Source organism: Myxine glutinosa, chromosome 13 (assembly GCF_964187855.1).
Source record: "Myxine glutinosa chromosome 13, kmMyxGlut1.1, whole genome shotgun sequence".
Taxonomy (NCBI): Eukaryota; Metazoa; Chordata; class Myxini; order Myxiniformes; family Myxinidae; genus Myxine; species Myxine glutinosa.
The window spans coordinates 16,606,746-16,630,432 of NC_136273.1; the positions used below are offsets into that span (position 1 = coordinate 16,606,746).

The 23,687-nt window shown below is 42.0% G+C and overlaps 1 protein-coding gene across 2 annotated transcripts in view; it reads left to right on the top strand.

The window, feature by feature from the left end:
* The window catches only part of CTR9 (CTR9 component of Paf1/RNA polymerase II complex), a 109,564-nt gene that overhangs the window by 47,021 nt on the left and 38,856 nt on the right, over positions 1-23,687 (top strand). The window contains exons 13-22 of one of the 2 annotated variants that reach the window (XM_068133860.2): positions 2,056-2,144; positions 2,380-2,565; positions 4,125-4,212; positions 13,110-13,258; positions 13,462-13,578; positions 14,779-14,924; positions 15,525-15,596; positions 18,046-18,181; positions 18,452-18,586; positions 19,310-19,488. In XM_068133860.2, the coding sequence (XP_067989961.2) occupies positions 2,056-2,144; positions 2,380-2,565; positions 4,125-4,212; positions 13,110-13,258; positions 13,462-13,578; positions 14,779-14,924; positions 15,525-15,596; positions 18,046-18,181; positions 18,452-18,586; positions 19,310-19,488 (1,297 nt within the window). The remainder of the gene's footprint in view (positions 1-2,055; positions 2,145-2,379; positions 2,566-4,124; positions 4,213-13,109; positions 13,259-13,461; positions 13,579-14,778; positions 14,925-15,524; positions 15,597-18,045; positions 18,182-18,451; positions 18,587-19,309; positions 19,489-23,687) is intronic. The other variant, XM_068133861.2, reaches the window with a different exon arrangement.

Here is a 23,687-nt window from a genome sequence, read left to right on the forward strand (position 1 = left end):
ATTGGCCAGATGAGAAAGAAAATAAATAAATGATTAATAATGAAAATCAATAAACAATAATCAAAAAAAATAAAATAATTGATCAATTGGCTAATAGAACACATAAACCACCACCATTTCATCCGAATCTGGAACTAAAAAATATATATATTGTACACCGCTCCTTTCCTATGCCATCTCCAGGCATTGCAAATCGTCATTGCCGAGCCCCCTCGTTTGTTTTCTTTCTTGTTTTCTTTCTTTCTTGTTTGTCCGGGCGATATCTCAGCCATCCTTTGAGCTAGGAAGCTGAAATTTCGGCACAATAGTGAGCAAGTCTTTTGTCAAAAACGCTATTTTCTTTTTTTTGATTAATCAATAAATTGAGGAGTTATTTAATTATTAGCGATTAATTAAGTACTTATTTAATTAATCAAATTTCTTTTCTCTTCTGACCATTAACTCAGGCACCTTTTGAGTTAGGAAGCTGACATTTGGACATGCCAATGACCAGGTGATTTGGCTGCAACGGATATTTTTGATTTATTAATTAATCAATTAATCGATTAATTATTTAATTATTCGATTAATGACCAAAAATTTTTTTTTTTTTAAGTTACAGATTCTGATGAAATAGTGGTAGTTTATGTGTTCTCTGACCAAATTGATTAATAATTTAATTTTTTTATGATTATTATTTATTTATTTTCATTATTAATCATGTATTTATTTTCTTTCTCATTTGGCCAATATCTCAGGCACCTTTTGAGCTGGGAAGCTAATATTTGGACATGAGTGACCAAGTGATGTGGCTATCAAGGATATTTTTGATTTATTGATTAATCATTTAATCGATTAATTATTTATTGATTAATCGATTAATTATTTATTGAGTAATCAATTAATTATTTAATTTTTTATTAATGACTTATTTAATTAAATTTCTGAAAGATACATCTTCGGATGAAGCACTGGTGGTTTAGTTATGCTATTAGCCAATTGATTATGAAAATATTTTGTGATAATCTTTTATTGATTTTAATTATACAATTAATCAATCAATTAGTGTACACCTCTCCCTCCCAATGCAGCCTCAATGAGCTGCACTGCGGTATTGCCGGGCGCCGGAGGTGCCCCGGCAATGCCGCTCTGTAGGATATTTAATTATTTGGCATGGGGGCGGTGTACTTTGAATGTATGTGTACTTGTTATATATTTTAGTCATTAATCGAATAATTAAATAATTAATCGATTAATTGATTAATCAATAAATCTAAAATATCCTTTACAGCCAAATCACTTGGTCATTGGCATGTCCAAATATCAGCTTCCTCGCTCAAAAGGTGCTTAAGATAATGGTCAGAAGAGAAAGGAAATGTATCGGTACTTAATTGCTAATAATTAAATAACTAATCAATTAATTGATTAATCAAAAAACAAAAAAAAAATACCGTTTTTGACAAAGTACCTGGTCACTATTGTGCCGAAATTTCAGCTTCCTAGCTCAAAGGATGGCTGAGATATCGCCTGGACAAACAAACAAGAAAACAAGAAAACAACCAGAGTGAAAACTGAGTACTCCCTTTCAGCGTGCGTCATTGCCGGGCCCCCTTCGGTGCCCGGCAATGACATTATGCAGCACCTGGAGATGGCATAGGAAAGGTGCGGTGTACAACAAACAAACAACCGGAGTGAAAACTGAGTACTCCCTTTCAGCGTGCGTCATTGCCGGGCCCCCTTCGGTGGCCATCAATGACGTTATGCAGCACCTGGAGATGGCATAGGAAAGGAGCGGTGTACAATATTTTGGCGATTTGTGGAAATTCACCCACTGCAGGAAAAAATATATGACCCTGGAGGTTACATCGAGATGGATGAACATCTGTGCTGAGTTTCATTGGCACAAGATGATTCCTTTGTGGTTGGGTCAGCGGGTGGTGGGAGAAATTTCTGACCTTCCCATTGTATCCCCCTTCTGACACCAGTTATTATTTTTTGTCATGGAGTGCGTTTAGTTGTTGGGTTGTTTTATTATCTGACATGTTTCATGAGTTTCTTCGCTTGCTTTCATCGCAGGTTACTTGCGTTTGGGTTGCATGGCAAGAGACAAGGGTAATTACTATGAAGCATCTGATTGGTTTAAAGAGGCTCTTCAGATCAATCAGGTAACTAATAGTGTCAGTGTTTGTCACATCTTTCTTACTATCCTCCTTTAGTTTTTATTTTTATTCTTAAATCATGTTAACCATTTCACAAAGTATCAATGCCTTTCTCACAAGCATGTTTTGAAGGTGTGAAACGATAAATGTTTTAATTTTTCTCTGTTCTTATTACAACCCTGGTACTGCAAGTTGTCATATCTTTACCCAAAAAGTGATCTTGAAAACCCAAAAACCACAGGATCACCCAGATGCCTGGTCCCTCATTGGGAACCTGCATCTGGCTAAGCAGGAGTGGGGACCTGGCCAGAAGAAATTTGAAAGAATCCTGAAGCAGGCACCCACCCAGAACGATACGTACTCGATGCTGGCTCTGGGAAATGTGTGGCTGCAGACCTTGCATCAACCCACACGAGACAAAGAGAAGGTTTGATTGGGAATTGAGGGAGATAAGTGTGCTGAGATACAGTGGCCTGCAAAAGTAATCACCCCCTCCAAAGTTTTCACATTTTGATGCCAACAGAGTTTATTTCATGATGCTTTCAAATCAAACTTAATATTGTCTTCACAAACCACTCCAAAGTGATAAAGCTAAACAATGCAGATAAAATGTGAATAAGTTAATAGATTAACAGAGAAAATCAGGTGATTCTCAGTTGCACAAGTATTCAAACCCTTTGCCAAATTAGCCTTAAATCACTTGAGCAGAAAATTATTTGTTTGAAAGGCTACAAAATAAGTGTAATAGGTTTCACGTTGGTTTATATCGGAAGTAATCCACCTCCATTTCAGCAAGGGTTCATGATTCATGATTCAGTTTGTGAAGTTTTCTTATTCTTAAAGTTTTGTTCCAAGGGCTCTTTTGAAGATTGTTACAGAGCCCCAGACAGGCTCCAACTGAAGCTTGTTTGTCATAATATTCCCAGCGATGGTTCTTAATATCCCTATAAGGTTCTTTTTTGTCATTCCCCTTGCTCCGATTAATCACTGGTACAATTTCAGCGCTCTTCAGCTTCCAGGATCTTTTGATTTCATTTGTGAGCGCTTGGTATTTGGTCATTTTCTTGATTTTTGTGTTGTTTAGGCCAAAGTCGCTGGGGACTGACACCTTAATTAGCAATGCCTTCTTTTATTTTTTGTACCTCAGTACTATATCCGGTCGCAATGCTTTGTATTCCATGTTCACACTTGATGGGATCATTAGGTCATACATGAGTATTACTTCCTTGTTTTCAGTTATTTCATTTGGTTCATGTTTCCGCAAGTTTTCTGGAACTGGGATATTGAGACTTTTGCAGATGTGCCAGATTACTTGACATCCTATGTGCCTGTGGGTGTACAGCTGCTCTAACATGAGTTTTTTTAACATCCTGGTAGGAGGTGGCTCGTACTTTGTTTCTACCTTGCAGAACCTACACTTGTCCGAGTGATTCAGTCCAGCCATTTTCTTAAAGCAATTGGTTCAGTGTCCGTGGTCTTGGGCATTTTTAATGATTCATTCTCCATCCCAGTTGAGCTGACCTCTTCTTAGCCATTCCAAAGAGCCTTCATCATCCACTCCCAATCTTTCCAACTCTTTTTATTATACTTTTCTGCTTTCTTATCGTTTTCCCAGTTGTTGATGTATATCTGTTGATATTTCATCTTGTATTTTTCTTCTCTTTTTTTTTTTTGCAATTGTTGGGGCCGTTCAGGTGGTGAGAAGCACAAAGTTTAATGAACAGAAGACTTTTTCCAATTTTCATTTTCCATGTCTGATTCAAACAGTGCATCATTTGTGTAAAGCCAAACTCCTCAACTGTTACTGCCCCAATTCTCTTGCCCAAATTCCTGTACATTAAGTGTATCATCTCCAAGTGGAATAGGAGCAAGCACACTCTTTGAATATCAGATTACATTTGTTGTTGCAAGTGGTTTCAGGTGATAATTTTCTCATCAGTGAAACTTTGTTTGTTGTTCCAATCTTGAATGTGGTCCATTTCTTAGGAGCGTCGGCATCAAGACCGAGCTTTGGCCATTTACAAGCAGGTTCTCAGGAATGACTCGAAGAACCTTTACGCTGCCAACGGCATTGGTGAGCAAGGGTGTGAGTGAGCTTGAAATGTAAATGGAGACCTGTTGAGGGGACAGAGGTCGGAGGGGGAGGGCAGTGGGAGGGGAGGGAGGGTGGAGGGTGGGGTGTTAAAAAAGAAAAAGAAAAGGTAATGAGGACATTTGCATGAAAATAATGAGGATGGAAAAGTTTGAAGGACATAAATGAGGATACAAGTAGCTTTTTATGTTTTTATTTCTTGCTGTTTTGTGCTTTTATTTCGAATTTTTTTTAGCAGTCATCATTCTGACTTTTTTGTCCCATTGTCTTTGTCCCTCTTTAAATGTTTCCCTATAGTTTGGAATGCCTGCATTGCTCTTGTTGAAATGTTATTGGGTATTACGACTGCTAATAATGGCATTCTGTAAACAAACTTTCCATGCCTTTGCCACTTTAGACCAGCAGGTACAGATCCATTTGTGCACATGTCAAAATTGAGCCCGACCACCTACTGCCCAATCTTGAAGAAGTTCAGTCACTCAGACATTTGGCCTAACTATTAGCTTTGATCTTTATTGGGCAAACCACATTTGTAATCTGCCTTGCAAAGCCAGTTGCTGACTGGGCATCCTCTGTCGTGCAATGTCCTTCTTTGGCACACCTGCATAATTATCCACCTACAATGCCATCATCTGCAGCTTGAGGGAATACTGCTTTCCCCTATGTTCTGGCACCTCTGCCTCACACCTTGTGCAGCTCGTTGCAGTGGAAACCAAGGCCTTCAACATCATTTGATTATTTGAAGGTGAACCAAAGTCTCTGGGCCTGGCACTTTCACATTGCAGACAGGTCGGTCGTCTCTGTTTCCTTCCGTCTCCTTTCTGCTCATGCACCTAATGCCCTTTCCATGCTTTGTCGTATCCTCCTACCCCTTCTGCCTTCTGCAAGACACACGCGGTCTGCCATTAACCATCTTACGGGTGAAGCTCCCCAAATCCAGAATCACTGCCCACCTCCACTCATTCATTCCTCTTTCTCCCCCCCCCCCCCACCTCCCCCACATTCGAACGTCACTGGTCTTTTCAATCTCATTCTTCTCCCCAGGGCTTTAAGATGGCTATTCACTATAATCTCGGATCACTCCCCCTCCTACATCCACAGCCATTACCCTTTATACCCCCATTAACCATCCTAAAGCACACCTTTCGAGTTTCGGTTTTTCCACTTCTGTGATTGAGTGTTTTTCTCCCTCCTCCCCTTCTATTCTGATGCTCGTTTCATTCTGTTTCATTTTTCTGCTCGTTTCATTTTTCATTCTAATGCTCCATTCTGTGTTCAAGCTCCCTATGAGCTGTTACACCTATGAGCTACACTGCATAGAAAATTTTTTTAAAATCAAAAAACCTCGTATCTCCTTTCCTAAGGAGTGGGCGTTTGGGTCAACACGATGGCTAAATAAAATAAAGATTAAAATCCCATACAGTTAATGATTCATCTCTCCTGATGGATAAGTTAGGATATACAGTAGTGGCCAAAAATATTGGCACCCTTGCACTTTTTTCAAATAATGTACCAATTCTTCAAGAAAATTGTTGAAATTATCAAATATTTTGGTATCCACATATGTATTTCTTTGGTTTGCAATGAAACAAAACCAAAAAAGCTGAAATAATTCCTAAATCTTGGCTTATTCCACCCAGAGATTCTAAAATGGCCCAGATGATATTATGAGCACCTTTTAGAAGTTAGAAATAATTAGATTTCAAGAAGATGATTCTCCCTTTGGAATTGAACTCACGTGTGGTGAGTTGCAGGTGCCTGCAATATAAAAATCACTCATTCAACCAGTTTGAATAGAGAAAATGAGTCATTCTGCTGGTTTGTGTCACTGTGTGTACCGCAATGAGCATGGAGAAAAGAAAGAAAACCAAAGATTTGGGTGAGGAGGTCAGACACAAGATTGGGGCCAAACATGGACAATCCAAGGCTACAAGTCCATCTCCAGAGATATTGATGTTCCTGTGTCCACCGTACGTAATGTTGTCAGGAAGTTTAAGGCCCATGGCACTGTAGCCAACCTCCAGGACGTGATAGCAAGAGAAAATTTGATCAAAGATTGCAGCGAAGGATTGTTCGAATGGTGGAGAAAGCACCTCAATCAACTGCCAAACAGATTCAAGCTGACCTTCAGATACAAGGTACGACAGTTTCAACTCTTACCATCCGTTTCCACTCTATGAAAGGGGGTTCCATGATAGGAGACCCAGGAGGACCCCACTGCTGAGAGAGAGACATAAGAAAGCCCGACTGGAGTTTGCCAAAACACACCTGGACAAGCCAAAATCCTTCTGGGAGAATGTCCTGTGGACAGATGAGACCAAATTAGAGCTTTTTTGTAAAGCACATCATCTCTATGTTTACAGAAAACAAAATTAAGCCTTCAAAGAAAAGAACACCTTCACTACAGTCAAACATGGTGGAGGTTCAGTAATGTTTTGGGTTTTCTGTGCTGCCTCTGGAACTGGGTGCCTTGAATGTGTGCATGGCATCATGAAATCGGGAGATTACCAAGGCATTTTGGAGCGCAATGTTGAACTCAGTGTCAGAAAGCTGGGTCTCTGTTGAAGGTCATGGTTCTCTGTCGAAGGTCATGGGTCTTGCAGCAGGACAATGACCCCAAACACACTTCAAAAAGCACCCAGGAATGGTTCAGGAAAAAACGCTGGACTGTTCTGAAGTGGCCAGCAATGAGTCCAGATCTAAATCCCATTAAACACCTGTGGGGAGATCTGAAAACAGCAGTTGGGAGAAGGCACCCTTCAACTCTGGGAGAACTGGAGCAGCTTTCACAAGAAGAGTGGGCCAAACTGCCAGTAGAGAGGTGTCGGAAGCTAATTCATGGCTATAGGAAGCGCTTGACTGCAGTTATTTTGTCCAAAGGCTGTGCTATATAAGTCTGGGGTGTCAATAATTTTGTAAATGCCATTTATTTTTATTTTCTGATTTAAAAGGATATATTAAGTTCTGAATCAAAAACAAAGGTTCTGTAATATTAGCAGTGAAATAAAGAATTGTGGAGACCAAATACTTTTGTCAATTTCAACTTATTTTTCGAGAAAATTGTGAGTTATTTGAAAAAAGTGCAAAGGTGCCAATATTTTTGGCCACGACTGTCGCTACCTACGTTCTTGGAGCTTACGATGTTATGTGAAATATGCCACTTGCTTGGAACCAGTTTTGAATTTGTAGGCAGGATGCTTTTGTTTCACTTGGTTGATTTTGTTGAATTTTATTTTCAGGACCGAGGATCATTAATGTGCACATTTGTGCTGAATATGATGAAATTGCATGCTGAAGGGCAGCTGATGGTACAGCATTAATAAATCAAAAAGAAAATGTTCAATCTTGCATCACCGTCTTTGCAGAAAAAAAGAAGAAAAAAAAGCGAAATATTATTTATTATGAGGCACAATCGAGCATCAAAATGCCGCATTTTAAAACCGCAATAATACAACAATGTATGTTTTGTTGTTTGTTGTCAACAACAATTGTCTTCCGCTCCCTCTTTTTGTATATTTTGTTTGTCTGGTTGATTTGTTTGTGAAATAAATGTTAGCTCTTTATGAGCCTCGATTCAGTATACCAAAAAAAAAAAAAAAAAAAAAAAAAAATGGAGACAAAACTGCGAGATGAGTGGGAAATAGGGCAACAAAGGTAAAAAATCTTTCACAGGAATAGCTCCAAATATATTGTATTTAGTCTAAAATTGTTGCTGCAAGGCCATTTCGTCACGAGGTGCAAGAGTGATTATTTGCGTTGAGAATTGTATTTTGAAATCGGACATTACAGTAACATACAAGACAGTTGAATAATTTGTGTTTATGCATATGGAGAGTGGGGTTTAGCAGGAGCATGGGGATTCATTGCGACAGTCGATGTGCAAGGATATTTGTAGATCCCTTTTGTAAGGACTCGAGGGGGAGGGAAAACTTTACAAATGCCGTTATAGAGTGCCAAAGGCATGACAACCAGAGGCGGGCTGGAGCAGTTGTATTTTCTGAGCTCGTGCTTGAAGATAGAGAGCTCGAGGGTGGAGGGGAGTATGAGACTTGAATCGATATGAGGAATGAATCAGAAGATGAGCTGTTTTTGTGCTTTGATTATAATAAAGTCTGCATAATCATTTCCACTGTCTAAAAATACAAATGTCATTTCGACATTGTCCAATGCAAATTCGTTACAACACAAGCTGCTTCGCTTGGCTCCCTTTTTAGCTGTGACGAGCAGCTCTATGAGAGGACACGCGTTGTTGTTCTTGTTGTTGGGGTGCCTTTTTAGTTTGTTAAAGAAGGGGTAATTTCTCGAAAGGATAATTTTAGAATAGCATGGAATCAGCATTCTTATCCGAAGAGCTTTCATGGGAGTTTTAAACATGTTCACAGCACTTAAACTGTACTTTTTTGTATACATAGTCGAGGCTCGTGGAAGAGATCGAACACTGAACGGATCAGGACGTGACAGACAACAGGACGCATAAGGAACAGTAGAAACTTGCGCAAAAGGAGCAGTAGAGATGGGGGGGAAACCGCCAAGAGCAGAGTTGAAGGCCAAGATAGAGGGAGACTTGGACAACCAATGGGTGTGGGGAGGAATGGTGGGAAGGAGAGGATGCAAGGGGTGGACAAGATGGATACAGAAGGAAAAACTGGAAATTTAGAAGGAGGAGTTCATTGACACACTGGAGAGGAAGGGAATGGTTGAACTGGATGCGATGCTATGCACTGCGGGAGAGTAAGGAAGTCAGGTGAAGAGGAGTTTGTTGGAACATTTGGATGGGGAAGGAGGAATAGAGAGGGTCGATGGCTCTTGGAGCTGGTGGCAAAAAACGGTTTAGCCTGAACTGGTTCATTCTTCCAGAAGTGGGAAAACCACAAGATCACATGCAGAAGTGGACAGCACAACATAGAAATTGTATCTGTTAATGGTTAGGAAGCAACTGCTGTGGAGGATAGATGACTGCAGGGCGATTGATGAAGAGCATGTCACAACCCAGCACAAGCCTGTGGTGTTTGTTGTGCGCATGCAGAAGAGAATGGGCCGGAAGACTATCAAGTGGTGGAAGTGCAATGATAATGTCGCTGTAAAGTGCAAGAAGGTGAAGGCAAAGTATGGCAAACTTCGTGAGGAAGCCGAAGGCTTGGAAGAGTCAATGAAGTACAGAGGGGAATTTCAGGGAATTGCAGAAAATCTGTGTGAAAGAACATCAGGAAAGGGTCAAGGAATAGAAACCAGGTGTGGGTGGATGGAGGAAGTTGCTAAGGTACTCCATGAGAAAAAATTGCTTTGGAAGAGGATAGAGAAGATCAAGGATAGGGGAAGACAACAGTATGCAGGGTTACTGCACTTGTATGAGTGGAAGAAGAAAGCCGCTCCACTGCGAAGATAAGGAACAATATGGAAAAGGATGTGCAGTAAGTTCGACGAGGATAATGGGAAGAAGATTATATATCAATAAATTGGCTGGATTCAGAGATGAGGACAGTAAGGATAAGAAGGGGAGGAACGGTGATCAAGGATGGAGATGGGAAGTTAAGCGATGGAAAGGGAGGCGGTATTGAAAGCATCGGAAAGCTATTTCAAGTTGCTATTGAAACAGGGAGGAAACAACGGTGAGCTGGCGCTACCATGTTATGTAGAGGGGGATGTGAAAGTTGACATTATGGAGGAGGAAGTGCAGACATCGTTAAGGTGGATGAGGAAGGGCAGGACACTGGGCATTGATCAAATACTTGCGATGTAATATCGCTTGATTGAATTGGGGTTAGGTAAACGAAGAGGCTGTTGAATGAATGTATGAGAGAGGGTAAGATTCTGGAGGAGTGGTGGACCAGTCTAATTGTTCCAATATGGAAGAGGAAGGGCGACTTGGGATACTCGGGCATTATACTTCTGAATCATGTTATGAAGTTACTCGAGAGGATTGTGGATCAGAGGATAAGGAAAAGGGTGTCGTTGGAGATAGGTGAAGAACTACAGGGGTTTTGAAAGGATATGGGGACGACAAATGGGATGTTTACACTGAGGCAGTTGGTTGAGAAGAGGTTGGAGATGCAAGGTGAAATGGTATTCAGGTTTGTGGACCTAGAGAAGGCTTATGATCAAATAACTGACCAAATGCAGTATTGGAGTATCAGGAGGAACCCAGAAAGACAAAGATGGAGTCATCAGGGTGAACCTGGATACGATTGAGGTTTTGACTGCTACTCGTCTCCCCTCAAACGCAGCCAGGTGCAGTCGGGTGAACCCTTACAAAAAGACACTATCCCGAGAGAGTTGGTGATTGCAACATTGAGATGGATGGTAGTGCTGGTATGTATCAGGGAATGAATGGAAGAGTTTGGGCTGGTTATGAGTTGTGAGAAGAGTTCAGCATGAACATCGGATTGAGGCAGGGAAGTTCACTCAGTCCAATACTGTTTATTATTGGGTTGGAGCTTGTGAGCAGCGTTTCAGCAAGGGAATCATTCTGTGAAAGATAATGTATGGAGACGATCTCGTTATTGTGACAGGATGTGGGCAGGGAATGCAGGAGGAGGAAGTGGAAGGATGTGCTTGAGAGCCATGGATTGAGGACGAGCTTGCAGAAGAGTGAGGTAATGTGGGTCAGAAAGGAATTGAGCATCAGTTTAATCGGAATGAAGATCTGGAAGGGAAACTGATTTGAATGTTTCGGTGGAACTGATATGAGAATCATAGTTCGGAAATAGAGATGCGGAGGAGGATACAAGTGGGTGCATGTTCTGGGCTCTTGTGTAACGCTGGCCCACCTTTATCGTCTGGAGTCTGTGGCACTGACAGAGAAACAACACTCGAGGCTACAGGTTTGTGAAAACAATTGGGTCAGGGGGCTAGTGGGAAAGAAGAGGGTGGTGAGAAGGATGTACAAACCAAGGGATGAGATCAATGTGAGGATGATTTTGACAAAGATTGGCAAAGAGCCGGCTGAAATGGGCTGGGCACCTGGCACAGATGGAGGAATAAAGAATGACAAAGAAAGCAGATGGGAGCAAGTGTTTTATAGATCAAAAATTACATTATTTCACAGATGGTCTGTATTGATGGCTTCTTTCAGTGCCGTCTCTTTTGCCAAATAGGTGTGTGGGAAATTGTGTGACACTTCACACAGACAGAGTGCAAAGGAGGAATTGGATCCAAATATTGCCAGGCTTCACATGCACAGTGTGCATCTGTACACTTTTCATTTGTTTAGACGACGACAATGTTAAATCGACAGGAAAGTATTGATGCAAGATGCGTAATGCATAGGTGTTTATTTTTTGGCGCGTGAAGGTATGTATGCATTTAATGTTTGAAAGTTATTTTATAATTGGAGGAGGGAAAAATGCCGATTGTTGAATGATCAATGCACTTGGGCCACTACTACTACTACCACTACTACTGCTTATCCAAAATACTGTGTATTGGTTTTATGAATATTTGGGTCATTTGAACAAAAAGGGTTGAGTCCTTTCTTGCATACAGTTATCCTGTGTACAAAAGGAAACATTTCCTCAGTAACTGTTTCAACCACGTACGGCGTACATTCAGTGAATGAGAAATGGTAGTTTACAGCCGTCCACCAATGTAACGGTGACTGCATGAACCCGGTGGTGACTGCATGATCAAGATTATTACCCCCTCCAGAGAAGTGTATTGCATTAGGGTCCGCTTGTTTGTTTGCCCTCGCAGAACGTGAGTATGCTTTTCTCTGCAACCATTGGTCCAATTAACAAGAAAATTGCACCATTGGAGCGCCTCCTCCTGTAGAAAATTTCAATAATAATTTTGACTTCATAGGTCACATGGTATGGGTGCCATCATGGGGAAAAAAAACCCAAAAACTTTAAACCTTTATAACTCTGAAACCGCTCCATGGAAAAATATTTAAACATGTCTCATTGTCAAGTACTCCCTATGGCCTATGGGGAACAACATATGTTCATGATGTCATCGGTGACTTCATTATGATGTCATAATTAGACAAGTAGAACACTTGATCCGATCAGTTTGAAATTTATTGAGCTTTTCTCTGCAACCATTGGTCTAATTAACAAGAAAATTGCACCATTGGAGCGCCTCCTCCTGTAGAAAATTTCAATAATAATTTTGACTTCATAGGTCACATGGTATGGGTGCCATCATGGAAAAAACGAAAAACGTTAAACCTTTATAACTCTGAAACCGCTCCGTGGAAAAATATTTAAACATGTCTCAGTGTCAAGTACTCCCTATGGCCTATGGGGAACAACATATGTTCATGATGTCATCGGTGACTTCATTATGATGTCATAATTAGACAAGTAGAACACTTGATCCGATCAGTTTGAAATTTATTGAGCGTGATCTACACAGAAATTGTATTGGAGAATTAAATTGATGATGTCATCGGTCACATGGTTTGGCAACGATATTGGATTGAACATAAATCTATGTCAATAAACCACACAAACACAGCAGGTAATAAACACCATACGAAATACACCACACAAATGCGTTTTGGCGACGGTCTGGAATCTCCGATTGCTCTTTCTTGTTTTCTTTTGAAACGGGTAAAATTGCCCACATTCCGATGCTACCGTATACTGTCACATTCTAATCAGTTCACATATGTACAATTGGTCTGGAGCTAGATGTGTGGACTGCGGATGTCTAAAATTTACATATTTCTGCCTTTTTTTGCTTCCACCAACGCCGTTACATTACGGAGCTCAATCATCACGAGTCTCCATGCTAATTGCCATTGAAGCCTCCATCTCTTCCTTATTCGATACTTTTTCCAAATTAACTTGTCAATCATCTTGTATTAATGGAATCGATAACAATATTGTTTGGCAAGTACTTTATTTGTACAATCTGTTGCCACCGATTCTTCGTTACAGGGGCGGTGCTCGCACATAAAGGCTGCATACGGGAAGCCAGGGATGTGTTTGCTCAGGTTCGTGAAGCCACAGCGGACGTTTGCGACGTGTGGTTGAACCTTGCGCATGTTTACGTGGAACAACGGCAATTTATCTCTGCTGTGCAGATGGTATGTGTAGCACTTTGAGAGCTCCTCTTACCTCTTGTTCACTTTGCTTATTTCCCCAGTGAGTCCCTGCTCTTTTTAACGTTTGTTTACTGCAATTCCTCTCATCACGCTTGTTCTTTTCCTATCATCTATTTCTTGATTATGCTTAAGAGTATAACCAGACATCCGTTTGGATGATTGCTTCACGTTTCTCTCGTCATCAGTATGAGAATTGTTTGAAGAAGTTCTTTCGATACCAGCAACCTGACGTAATGTTGTACTTGGCCCGTGCCTACTTCAAATGTGGTCGTCTTTTGGAGGCCAAGCAAACGCTGCTCAAGGTGGGCATTTTTGATGCGCATTGCCTGTTGTCTCCGTAGTTCGTGCACCTTTGGTTCCATCTATCTTCCATCTTCTATATATTCTATATATTATCTATCTTCTATCTATCTATTTATATAAAAGAAAGTTTTTGTTTGTTTGTTTGTTTGTTTGTCTGCATGCGCTAATCTCCTGAACGGTGAAAGATAGGAGGAAACCTCTGACACAAAAAATGTTTGGACGGGCCCCGGGAAGGTTATAGGCTAGGTGGCGAGGCCGGTTGAGGCCGCCTCGGCTAGGCTGGGCCCATTTCGCAATTAAAAGCTGAGCTGAATTATTGTAGTTGATCTTCTACGGCCGCGAGTAAAAGCTGAATTATAGTAGTAAATTCATTCAAAAAGAACTAAAAATGTCGGGACGGGCCCCGGGAAGGTTATAGGCTAGGTGGCGAGGCAGGTCAAGGCCACCTCGGCCGGGCTGGGGAAATTTCGCAATTAAAAGCTGAGCTGAATTATAGTAGTCAATCTTCTACAGCCATGTGTAAAAGCTGAATTATAGTAGTAAATTCATTCAAAAAGAACCCGGGCAACGCCGGATGCTTTCGGCTAGTATATATATATGTATAAAAGAAAGTTTTTGTTTGTTTGTTTGTCTGCATGTGCTAATCTCATGAACGGTGAAAGATAGGAGGAAACCTCTGACACAAAAAATGTCGGGACGGGCCCCGGGAAGGTTATAGGCTAGGTGGCGAGGCCGGTCAAGGCCGCTTCAGCTGGGCTGGGCCCATTTCGCAATTAATAGCTGAGCTGAATTATCGTCGGCAATCTTCTACGGCCGCCAGTAAAAGCTGAATTATAGTAGTAAATTCATTCAAAAAGAACTAAAAATGTCGGAACGGGCCCCAGGAAGGTTATAGACTAGGTGTCGAGGCCGCTTCGGCTGTGCTGGGCCCATTTCGCAATTAAAAGCTGAGCTGAATTATAGTAGTCAATCTTCTCCGGCTGCGAGTAAAAGCTGAATTATAGTAGTAAATTCATTTAAAAAGAATCCGGTCAATGCCGGGTGCATTCGGCTCGTCTTCTTATAAACACAGCCACCGTAGTTATGTTTCATAGCTGCAGGAAATTGTACAGAAAGTGTGGCGATACTTTCCTCCGATTCTGTAGTCCTTGTATGCATATGTTCATTTTTTGCATCTTTTCACCCTTACTCCTCCTCAGGCCCGACATGCTGCACCAGGTGAGCCGATCATCCTGTACAATCTGTCACTTCTTCTGCAGAAAATTGCTACGTCTGTGCTGAGGGATGAGAAGAGCAGCCTGCGTGATGTGTTGTGCGCAGTGGGAGAATTGGAGCTTGCACAGAGGTATGGGCGGGCACCACGTGGGTGAGATTGGCTATATGAGCTGTTATGTCGTTCTTGGATTGCTTTACAGTTTACCAGCAGCATCAACTCACTTGTATTAACGAGGTATAATTTTAGTTCTCTGTGTTTATCTTCTCCTCCAGTTTGATGCCATTGTAATACCGTGCTTATGGACTGACACGATGGCCTGGAGGTGGTACGCACGATCGCCTCTAAGCTGTTTAGCCTGGGCTCAAATCCCGACCCAGCTATAAACTGTCATCCCGGTGTTTCATTGGCAGGGCGATTCGTCATTATGTGTCCGTCCCACGGATGGACATTAAATGGACGTCCCCTCTGCCTGTATTAGTTGATGGATGTTAAAGATCCCACGGTGCCCTTCCTGAAAAGTAGGCGAGCCATCGCCGGCACCCTGAACAGATTCCCAATTCCTGCCCTAACCAGCAGAGGGCATTGCATCTGTGGCACATCCATGTCCTCAGCCAAAGATGCTCCACCGAAGCCTTTTGCTGCATATGAATGAACCAGACTTTGCTTATACTAGTTGTATTTTGTTGTGTTATTGTACTTTTGTACTTATCTAACTTGGATTTCTTGCAGATATTTTGGATACTTGAGCAAATGTGGGGACAGAATGAAGTTTGATCTGGCACAGGCTGCAGCTGAGGCCAGGTTTGTCCAACTGCTCTTCTCCCTGTTTTGCATGTCTGTATGTGCCCTGTTTCTACATCATGGCCATAGGTTATTGTCCTGCGGTATCAGTTGTGCTCGGTACTATTAACTCTAACATTTTGTTTTTTCTTACTATGGCATACGCTGACCCAGTTTCATCGACCTCGTATCTGCCCTCGGTAATGGTTCCTTCATGCATGTGCAATAACTGACCCTTGGTTGTGCCAGTTCTGGCTCTGCAGCAATGTAGCTCCACCATGGGTTGGCCTGTGTGGAAGGATATTGTGGGGTCTTTATGTAACACTCTTAAGTGAATGCCTTTTTGACTGGACACAGCTTAAGTATCGTGTGTTCAATAATGCAAGCACTCAGGATGGCAGTTTATACTCGGGCCCCGAATCAAATCCAGACTTAATGGTTTGGATGCCACCATGCCACACCAGCTCTCCAGTTACTCTGTTAGACTGTGAAAGCCATAGTGAGAAGTGCACTTTAAATTCCCAAATCATTTTTTTTAGCAGTTGTAGCATGTGAAGTCACTTTGTTTAAAACGAATCCGTTCGCAGAGAAAACCGAGTATCCGCTTCAATTGGGGTCGGCCATTTCACATTTCTTTATGAACTCATGGCTCACAATGCTGGGAACCTCCGTTCAAATCCCATATGCTGTGCATTGTCTACTAATATCCTTTTAAGTCATGTAAAGGTACATTGATGTCAATAATATATTTGTCCTGCAGGGGGTTTATGTCCGAGCTCCTCCATAAGCACTTTAAAAAAAAACCGTATAATAAGTGTTAAAATCTATATATATAAAACACAGTTTGTGTGTGTGTGTGTGTGTGTGTGTAATGTTACCGATAGACTCCTAAACGGAGAGGCTCACGTACTTGATATTTGGCACAAACATGGCCATTGAGCCTGGGAAGAACATGGCCGACCTAAAAATTTATTTCATAATTTTTTTTACCATATTTTTACCTCAGCGCATTTCAGCGAGGTATATTATGACCGGAATGGCAGAGCAGCGCGCTGATTCGCTCAGAGCGATCACGTGATGTTCCTTGCCGCCATTAACTCAGTTACGCGTTCGCACGTATTTCAGAGCGAAAAACGATTGCGTTTTTTCACATTTCAGCGAGGAACATTGCCATTCACACCACATAGGTTTTTTTTTCTTTCATCTTTAGATCCATATTTTTTGCCATAACGTAGCGCATTATGGCTCTCTCGAGCTCGAGTTAGCCAATCACCTGGGAGCATGAGGCCACGTTGGCCACGCCCACGACATGACGCAGAGTTGCAATCGATCGCTCAGAGCGATCACGTGATGTTCCTTGCCGCGCGATTGCGTTTTTTCACATTTCAGCGAGGAACATTGCCATTCACACCACATAGGTTTTTTTTTCTTTCATCTTTAGATCCATATTTTTTTTCAGTGAGGAATATTATACACGGAATCTGAATCGGTGGCAGAGCAGCGCGCTGATTCGACGATTCGCGCGCCCTCCCCCCTCCACCCTCACCCTCCCACCCATCCCCCCTCCGACCCCCCTCACCCTCCCATCCCTCACCCTCCCCCCTCCCCCTCCCACCCCACTCCCCCCTCCCCCTCCCACCCCACTCCCCCCTCCCCCTCCCACCCCCTCACCCTCCCCCTCCCACCCCCTCACCCTCCCCCTTCCCCCTCCCCCTCCCCCTCCCCCTTCCCCTCCCCCTCGCCCTCACCCTTCCCCTCCCCCTCCCCCTCCCCCCTCCCACCCCTCTCCTCTCCCATCCCTCCCCTACCTCTCCTCCCCTCCCCCCCTCCCCCTCCCCCTCCCCCTCCTCCCCCTCCCCCTCCTCCCCTCGCCCTCCCCCTCCCCCCTCTTCTCCCCTCCCCCCTCTCCTCCCCTCCCCCTCTCTCCTCCCCTCCCCCCCATTCCCCTCCCCTCCTCTTCCCCCTCCCCTCCCCTCCCCCGCCTGGCAATGCCGGGTACTTCTGCTAGTATGCAATAAAAAAATCATTTCGTCCTTGTCACAATCGCTACCTCTCCACCAAATTTTGTCCGAATCCGTCCACAACCTTTTGAAATATCTTGTTCACAAACAAACAGACAGGGGTGAAAACATAACCTCCATCCACCTTCGGTGGCAGAGGTAAAAATGATCTCCACTTCAACACCACAACTATACGAAAACGAACATTCTGCCAATGTCGAGGTCGATGACAATTTAACTCAGATTAAGAAAGTATGATCAAATTAATAAATTTAAAACTGGGTGTTAAGACTTGGCAAAATTATCTTGGTCAAGAGCGTCATATTGAACAACTCAATATTTTCATCGTTGCACACACTGGAGTAAACAACAAAATTACATATAAATCACAAATTTTGGTCAGATTTCGCACTGCCAATTTGTCATTTTGCCTGTACATCACCTATGATGCATCTCATATTTAATTTCAGACAGTGTGCGGATCTCCTGAGCCAGGCACAGTACCACGTTGGTCGTGCACGGCGCCAGGATGAAGAAGAACGAGCAGCGCGAGCCCGTCAACAGCACGAGCGTGAAACTCTGCGTCAGCAGCAGCAACAGCAACAGGTGCAATTTGCAGCACAGAAAATGACTTTGCTGTTCCAGTGGCAAAAATGATTTGTGTTTTACTGATTCAGGAGGCGGAAGAGCAGTTTTAATGTTGTGTCATGAAGAGGGAGTTGAGCCAATGGTGTTGTGGATGATTTGGATCGAGGCAAGACCACATTTTGCGTGTTGTGTGCCAAAGTTGTTGTGTCATAAGTCTCTGGATGGAAGATTGTCATTGAAGTGAGGATATAATGAGCATGTCCCTTGTTGTGTCATTGCACTTCGCAGGCAGCGAAGAGACAGAAGGAAGCAGCAGAGCAGCAAAAGCTGCAGCAGCAGCGAGCACAGTTTGTTGAGAAGACAAAGAATCTACTGGCACTAGGAGTAGTAGATACTGGGAGAGAGCGCAGGAAGGGTGCAAAGGTAAGCACCGTTAAATTGTTGGGTGACACAGCGTTTAATTGACAAATGTTATTTGTGTTTTGGTAATGCTTCTGCACATACTACAGCCTGTGCCCAATTGTCTTGTGTGTCAGACTTCCAGTAATTGGCAGTTTTTCAGTTTCCTAAACTTTTATGTGATTGCAATGGCAACTAGAATGGCACTTGTCAGAGCACATACCTCCACCAGGCTGAACAGTTTTTTGTAGCCCACTGATAGGCCGGATCTGCATTCGGACTTTAATCAAAATGTGATCAGCATGTTCTTGTCACCTACCCAGCTCATCTACTAAGTTTTGTAATAAACCATCCACAACTGTTTGAAATATCCTGCAAAATATACTTTTTCGCCCTACCTCTTAATTTTGACAAGAATCACTAAAATTTTAAACAAATCTCATATCCAGATTTAGATTTGGAGCTCCACCAAAATTGAATCAAGATGTCCACCAAGTTTCGTTCAAATCTGTCCATATCTTTTTGAGATATCCTGTTTACAGAGAGACATATTGACAGACAAGCTGGTGAAAAGGTAACCTCCGTCCACCTTTTGTGACAGAGGTAACTGGAGTAGTTTAAGATTGGTTTCGTGTGAGGGGTTGATATAAATATCTTATGGAATTTACTTTATTTGCATGTAAAGTTAAGCAAATTGATGTTTTTTTCAATTTCTCACTCATCTGCAATGGTTTGTCTGCATTCCAGCGAGGCAGGAAGGTTGGAGAGATGGAAGGGTTTGTGACGGATTCTTCGGAGGATCTCCCCAGCCCAAAGAGAAAGAGAGGAAAGAAGGACCGGGCTGATGTGAGTGGAAGTGATGTGGAAGAGGAAGCATCACCTCAACGAGGAGAAGGATCGGCGAAGACGGCAAAGAAGAAAAAGAGGTGTGAACTATTTGGATAGGTGGGTTGAACCGACGAAAGAAAAGTGAAAGTAAAACCTTTTATAGCACCAGATTTATGAACTGGTACTTTATATACTGGTGCTGTATGAACTGGTCCTGTATGATCTGGTCCTGTATGAACTGGTCCTGTATGAACTGGTGCTGTATGAACTGGTCCTGTATGAACTGGTCCTGTATGAACTGGTCCTGTATGAACTGGTCCTGTATGAACTGGTCCTGTACGAACTGGTCCTGTACGAACTGGTCCTGTACGAACTGGTCCTGTACGAACTGGTCCTGTACGAACTGGTCCTGTACGAACTGGTACTAAATGAACAGGTCCTGTATGAACTGGTACTAAATGAACTGGTCCTGTATGAACTGGTACTAAATGAACTGGTTCTGTATGAACTGGTCCTGTATGAACTGGTCCTGTATGAACTGGTCCTGTATGAACTGGTACTAAATGAACTGGTCCTGTATGAACTGGTACTAAATGAACTGGTCCTGTATGAACTGGTCCTGTATGAACTGGTCCTGTATCAACTGGTCCTGTATGAACTGGTCCTGTATGAACTGGTCCTGTATGAACTGGTCCTGTATGAACTGGTGCTGTATGAACTGGTACTAAATGAACTGGTCCTGTATGAACTGGTACTAAATGAACTGGTCCTGTATGAACTGGTACTAAATGAACTGGTACTAAATGAACTGGTTCTGTATGAACTGGTCCTGTATGAACTGGTCCTGTATGAACTGGTCCTGTATGAACTGGTCCTGTATGAACTGGTCCTGTATGAACTGGTCCTGTATGAACTGGTCCTGTATGAACTGGTGCTGTATGAACTGGTCCTGTATGAACTGGTCCTGTATGAACTGGTGCTGTATGAACTGGTCCTGTATGAACTGGTCCTGTATGAACTGGTCCTGTATGAACTGGTCCTGTATGAACTGGTACTAAATGAACTGGTCCTGTATGAACTGGTACTAAATGAACTGGTCCTGTATGAACTGCTGGTCCTGTATGAACTGGTCCTGTATGAACTGGTCCTGTATGAACTGGTCCTGTATGAACTGGTGCTGTATGAACTGGTCCTGTATGAACTGGTGCTGTATGAACTGGTGCTGTATGAACTGGTCCTGTATGAACTGGTCCTGTACGAACTGGTACTAAATGAACTGGTTCTGTATGAACTGGTACTAAATGAACTGGTGCTGTATGAACTGGTGCTGTATGAACTGGTCCTGTATGAACTGGTCCGAAATGAACTGGTCCTGTATGAACTGGTCCTAAATGAACTGGTTCTGTATGAACTGGTCCTGTATGAACTGGTGCTGTATGAACTGGTGCTGTGTGAACTGGTGCTGTATGAACTGGTCCTGTATGAACTGGTACTAAATGAACTGGTCCTGTATGAACTGCTCCTAAATGAACTGGTTCTGTATGAACTGGTCCTGTATGAACTGGTGCTGTATGAACTGGTGCTGTATGAACTGGTCCTGTATGAACTGGTCCTAAATGAACTGGTCCTGTATGAACTGGTCCTGTATGAACTGGTCCTGTATGAACTGGTACTAAATGAACTGGTTCTGTATGAACTGGTCCTGTACGAACTGGTCCTGTACGAACTGGTATTAAATGAACTGGTCCTGTACGAACTGGTACTAAATGAACTGGTTCTGTATGAACTGGTCCTGTATGAACTGGTCCTGTACGAACTGGTATTAAATGAACTGGTTCTGTATGAACTGGTCCTGTATGAACTGGTCCTGTATGAACTGGTACTAAATGAACTGGTTCTGTATGAACTGGTCCTGTACGAACTGGTATTAAATGAACTGGTCCTGTACGAACTGGTACTAAATGAACTGGTACTACTATTGTGTTCACTTCTGTATATTTTGATGGAATTGTACTTTAGACTCGATATTTATCGATTAATTATCAGATGTTACAAAAAGGGATTTTTATGCATCCACTGACTAAGTCGCCGGAGGCATTATGTTTTTGGGTTGTCCGTCTGGCATTCCGTCCGTCCGTGTGTCCGTGATAGGTTTTCTTTGCCACGATAATTTGTGAACGGATGAAAGGAACGAAGTCATACTTGGTACAAGTATGTATTTATGATGCAAAGATGAACTGATTAGATTATGGGGTCAAAATGTCAGAGGTTTCGTTTGGTAAAAATTATGTTTGACCAAACTTAGTATTGGTATATATTATGGTGCAAAGGTGAACTGATTGGATTATGCCATCAAGAGGTCAAAGATCAGAGGTCATGTCAGGTAAAAATGTTATACTTGAGAACAGCCGAAGGGATTTAAATCAAACTTGATACAGGTATGTATAATGCAATAATGTGGGGGAGGCATATTGGTCGAGGTCGCAATGTCGAAGAGTGCCGTTCTGGCTTCCTGTTGTTATTTAATTGTACACCGCTCCTTTCCTATGCCATCTCCAGGCATTGCAAATCGTCATTGCTGGGCACCGAAGGGGGCTCGGCAGTGACGCACGCTGAAAGAGAGTACTCAGTTTTCACTCTGGTTTCTTGTTTTCTTGTTGTACACCGCTCCTTTCCTATGCCATCTCCAGGCATTGCAAATCGTCATTGCCGGGCACCGAAGGGGGCTCGGCAGTGACGCACGCTGAAAGAGAGTACTCAGTTTTCACTCTGGTTGTTTGTTTTCTTGCTTTCTTGTTTGTTTGTTTGTTTCTTGGTTGTCCGGACGATATCTCAGCCATCCTTGGAGCTAGGAAGCTGAAATTTCGGCACAGTAGTGAGCAAGTCCTTTGTCAAAAACGGTATTTTTTGTTTTTTGATTAATCAATAAATTGAGGAGTTATTTAATTATTAGCGATTAATTAAGTACTTATTTAATTAATCAAATTTCCTTTCTCTTCTGACCATTAATTCAGGCGCCTTTTGAGTTAGGAAGCTGATATTTGGACATGCCAATGACCAGGTGATTTGCCTGCAAAGGCTATTTTTGATTTATTAATTAATAAATTAATCGATTAATTATTTAATTGTTCGATTAATGCCAAAAAAATTTTTTTTTTTAAGTTACAGATTCTGATGAAATAGTGGTAGTTTATGTGTTCTCTGACCAAATTGATTAATAATTAAATTTTTTAATGATTATTATTTATTTATTTTCATTATTAATCATTTATTTATTTTCTTTCTCATTTGGCTAATATCTCAGGCACCTTTTGAGCTGGGAAGCTAATATTTGGACATGAGTGACCAAGTGATGTGGCTATCAAGGATATTTTTGATTTATTGATTAATCATTTCATCTATTAATTATTTATTGATTAATCGATTAATTATTTATTGAGTAATCAATTAATTATTTAATTTTTTATAAATGACTTATTTAATTACATTTCTAAAAGATACATCTTCGGATAAAGCACTAGTGGTTTAGTTATGCGATTAGCCAATTGATTATGAAAATATTTTGTGATAATCTTTTATTGATTTTAATTATACAATTAATCAATCAATTAGTGTACACCTCTCCCTCCCAATACAGCCTCAATGAGCTGCACTGCGGTATTGCCGGGCTCCGGAGGCGCCCCGGCAATGCCGCGCTGCAGCATATTTAATTATTTGGCATGGGGCGGTGTACTTTGAATGTATCTGTACTTGTTTGTGCTTTTATTGAATACATGCGGAGGAACCGCTCAGCTGAGGTTTATGCATCATAAAATGAAAAGTGCCTTCGTCCTCCTTCAAAAACCATGCGAACTAACCCATTTTAAGAACAAAAATGTAAATGTGTCAATTGTTTGTAATTATCGTGAAAGGACAGCAATTTGAAGAAGGGAAAGGCATTCTGTGTCTTTTTTATTTCATTTAACAAGCCAAGTGCAAGATGGTACTTCGTAAATGCAGAAGGAACTAGAATGGCACTCGGTAGAGCGCATACCTCCACCAGTATGAACATTTTATGTTTTGTATCCCACTCATAGGCCGGATCTGGATTCGGACCTGAACCAAAATCTAATCAGCTTGTTCTTGTCACCAAACCAACTCGTCCACCTCGTTTAGTCATAACTGGTCCATAACTTTTTCATACATCATGTTATACATCGCTTTTCGCCCGATCTCTCAATGGTGAAGAATTACTTTAAAATTAAATGATTATCCTATCCGAATCCATATTCAGATCTTCACCAAAATCGAATCGATT